Below are 3,801 nucleotides of genomic sequence, written 5' to 3'. Positions count from 1 at the left end.
AAAGGGCAGCCTAGTTCGAAATTGGCTCGGCCTTCCTTATTCCTTTATTTTATGTTATGCCAGAAATGAAGCAGGAAAGCAAGGCATTCAGGAGAGGCAGTTTATGTACCTAGGCCTAAAGGCCCAAACTCAATCAGCTCGTTGCTTGCTTTGTTCGCTTTTCTTGTGTTATTTCTAGTAAAAGAATAATGAAAAAGGACGACCTAGTTCGAATTTGTCTCTGCCGTTCTTTATTCTTTTACGACGAATGCAGGAAATATCCGTTGAGTTTTGGATTTTAAGGCTATTATAGTACGTTTACATTTACGAAATCGAGTGGATTTCAACAGTCAATTCCTTTGCATATACGACATATGAAATCTCATCTGAAATCCGTTGGATTTCATTAGACGTTTAAGCAATGCAATTGACAGTTGAAATCGAGTGGATTTCGAAAATGTAAACCTAGCATTAATCCATTTCCCTTACAGTCCCAAACTCAATCAGCTCGTTACTTGCTTTCTTCGCTTTGCTCTAGTAAAAGAATAAATGAAAAAAGCAACCTATTCGTCTCGTCTCGGCCTTTCTTTATTCTTTTACAGGAAATGAAGCCACGCCAGCAAGAAAAATCCATTGTTTTTCTACCTTAAAAGCTTTCGTCTGCTACATGCTATGAAATTAGCAAAGCTTATAAAGGTAGAAATACAATGGATTTATCTTGCTTGCGTGGCATTATTTCAAGTAAAAGAATAAAGAACAGCCAAGACGAATTTGAATTAAATACCTTTTTTTATTCCTTTAACTCCCACTGGAGCATAGGGCGCTTCATATACCCCACCCAGAAAAACAATGGATTTTTCTTGCTTGCATAGCTTCATTTCTGGTAGAAGAATAAAGAACGGCCGAGACGAAATCGAAATAGGTTTGTTTTTTTTCATTTATTCTTTTACAAGAGCAAAGCGAAGAAAGCAAGCAACGAGCTGTTTGAGTTTGGCCTATAGATTTTTACCAATTCCGGAACACAACTATTATGTTTATGGGACGCTTTTCGTTTGAAGTTGTACCTACCTCGTTTCACATGACATTCATTCAATTAACCTTTCTACCGTTCTTCTTGTTTAAACATATAAACCATAACAAACGTCTTGGTGTTGGCCTTTGAAAAGGATGAATCCGAATCGCACGTTACCCCAGTCCAAGGAAGCTCTATTGAAATCCTATCAAGTGCGATTGAAGGATGATGTTAAAAGCATGTTAGACAATTTTGAAGGTAAGTGTGTGTCTTTAGTTGAAAATACAATTTGTTGCAAGAGATGAAGGATCCCTTAAATTAAAACAATCCACGCGAAATCTACCAATAAATGATACTACATACATACATTGTATATTGCTGGACATCATTCCACATATGTATCTTGATTTATATTGTATAGCCTGACATATGTATATTGCTTTCTATGGCTATTTGCGGGAACTACACTATGTTTTGGTAGCTATTAGACTAAGGGCCATTATTATATGTGTTCCTTTACTATCTGGTGGATTTGAAAACGCAAAATAAACCAATTTGGAGGCATTAAAAATATAATTTTTACATTGAAAGTTAATGACAAGAAACTCCTCCTTGGAATTCAATCATCACTTTTAATTTTAAGTTAACAGGAACGCTATAAATCTGTTCGTATACTTTGGATTTTCCGAACAGATTTATAACGTACCAGTCAACGTAAACTTAAAAGTGATAATTAAATTTCAAGGAGGACCCTCTTGGCATAAACTTTTAATGTGAAAATTATATTTGTAATGCCTCCAACTCCAAATTGGTTGATTTTGCGTTATCAAATCCATCCAATAGTAAAAAAAAAACATGTAATAATGTCCCTTATAATAATGGGGATAAACTTTTTACTCGAAGTGTGTTCTCTTACTTCAGAAAGTATACAGTTTATATGAGAGCAGTTTACAATTTAATAAAAAGTACAGGAACAGACCATTTATTGCCATTATGATTTTTGGCGTTAGAAGCTTTGGTATGTGTTGTTGTATGGAATAAATATTATGCGTTGGATATTTCCTAGAATTTTATCATCATTAGATGATCATCATCTACGTTTTTAAAAATCAGCAAGATATTCGCCTGATAGCAGCACGATTTCCTTCACGTCTACGTAAAAAGCCCATTCCTGCCATTTGTCCTGGAAAGCTTTGCCACCAGAGTTCCCTTCTAAAATATAGTAACGACACATTTCCTTATAAATATCGATTATACTGAGGCTTATTTATTAATCAAGTTTGCGTTTACATTAAAAATTAACTTATAAAATACATTTAAGAATGTCCATCGGATGATTTTTGGATTAAAATGCTTTATTTCTTCTCCAACATATCTCTCAAGTAGTCCAAACCTTCATAGAGACCCTTGCCAGTTGTAGCCGTTGTGGCATGAACATGCCAGTCCTGCTTCAATGTATGCAATTCCAGCCGTTTCGTTAAGTCCGCACAGCTCAGAGCATTTGGCAAGTCTTGCTTGTTGGCAAAAACTAATAATACAGAATTGGCCAGCACTTCGTTGGTCATCATACCATGCAGTTCTTCTTTTACGTCGTCCATTCGCTGTACGTCTGACGAATCTACAACAAAAATGACAGCCGATGTGTTGGGATAGTAATGGTTCCACAAATTTCTTATTTTCTTCTGTCCACCGATATCCCATACTGTGAAGCAAATATTTTTGTATTCCACAGTCTCAACATTAAAGCCAATTGTGGGAATTGTTGAGATAACTTCACCGATTTTCAGTTTGTATAGGATCGTGGTTTTACCAGCACCGTCCAACCCAACCATCAATATACGCACATTTTGTTTGCTGAGGAAGTTGTTCAGGAGGTTTGAAATAAGTAAACCCATCTTTGTGTAAAAATGCTGGTAATCCGAATATCAAATAGAAGAAATTTTTTTATTGTTTTCTTTTTGTAAATAATTTCTTTTTCACGAAATCACTCTTCCTCTTCTTCTTGCTTTGTAAAAGTTCTCTGACTGACGTGGTGGCAATCAGCTGAGGGTGGTCGCCATTTTATTACTAATGTCAATAGAACAACGAAAGAACAATCTGCAGAGATGGAAACTATTAAATCGTACGTTTTTGTTTCTTATAGAAATTATTAAATTGGCCAGAGGTGAAGGCGACTCCCAGATATCGAAAACCACACAGTGTGAGCAGGATACTTATGAAATGCAAGTCCGAGCGGCCAATATAGGTAAAATTTATGCAAAAATTAAAAAAATAAAGATAATTATATTGTTCTATATTTTCAGTTCGTGCTGGTGAATCGTTGATGAAATTAGTTTCGGATATTAAACAGTATTTGATTTTGAATGATTTCCACTCTGTTAACGAGGCTATTGCAAATAACTCTCAGCTATTTCGCGCCACGCAAAGAGACTGTGATAAAAAATTAATGAAATTACGCGATGAGATGGCAATGGACTTGTACGATTTAGAAGAGGAATATTATACCAGTATATTCAAATAATACTGACATGAAGTAAAATTAAGATTTTCCCTTATTTCTTCATTTTTTTTAAATATGTATACAGTAAAAGTATTGAACTGGGGCTGGATTCTTGTTCTATGAAAATTTGAAATGAAAAATATTTCCTTTATATTTTTTTTCATTTGACAGTTTTCTCCTTTATAAAAGTTTTCAGTTTACATTTTCATAGAAGCAAAAATCTATAATATAAATCGGCTATTAAGTGGCTCTTAAACGCAATTTGCACTTAATAGTACGGTTACATTAGAGTTTTTTGCGTGTTAACCCT

The 3,801-nt window shown here is 34.7% G+C and overlaps 2 protein-coding genes across 2 annotated transcripts; one reads left to right on the top strand and one right to left on the bottom strand.

Moving 5' to 3' along the window:
- The first annotated feature begins 1,080 nt into the window (after positions 1–1,080).
- Positions 1,081–3,546, top strand: MED22 (Mediator complex subunit 22). The gene is made up of 3 exons (XM_073974181.1): positions 1,081–1,249; positions 3,135–3,236; positions 3,295–3,546. Exons 1-3 carry the CDS (start codon positions 1,147–1,149, stop codon positions 3,510–3,512), a joined length of 423 nt encoding a protein of 140 aa, XP_073830282.1. The 5' UTR covers positions 1,081–1,146; the 3' UTR covers positions 3,513–3,546.
- Positions 2,225–3,045, bottom strand: LOC141397626 (ADP-ribosylation factor 1-like). The gene has a single exon (XM_073974179.1). It carries the CDS (start codon positions 2,884–2,886, stop codon positions 2,347–2,349), a length of 540 nt encoding a protein of 179 aa, XP_073830280.1. The 5' UTR covers positions 2,887–3,045; the 3' UTR covers positions 2,225–2,346.
- Positions 3,547–3,801: the final 255 nt, after the last annotated feature.

This window comes from Musca autumnalis, unplaced genomic scaffold, assembly GCF_047663935.1.
Source record: "Musca autumnalis isolate F117 unplaced genomic scaffold, ASM4766393v1 scaffold_3, whole genome shotgun sequence".
Taxonomy (NCBI): Eukaryota; Metazoa; Arthropoda; class Insecta; order Diptera; family Muscidae; genus Musca; species Musca autumnalis.
Note: the sequence above shows the minus strand (reverse complement) of the source record. Positions and strands in the feature narration are given on the sequence as shown.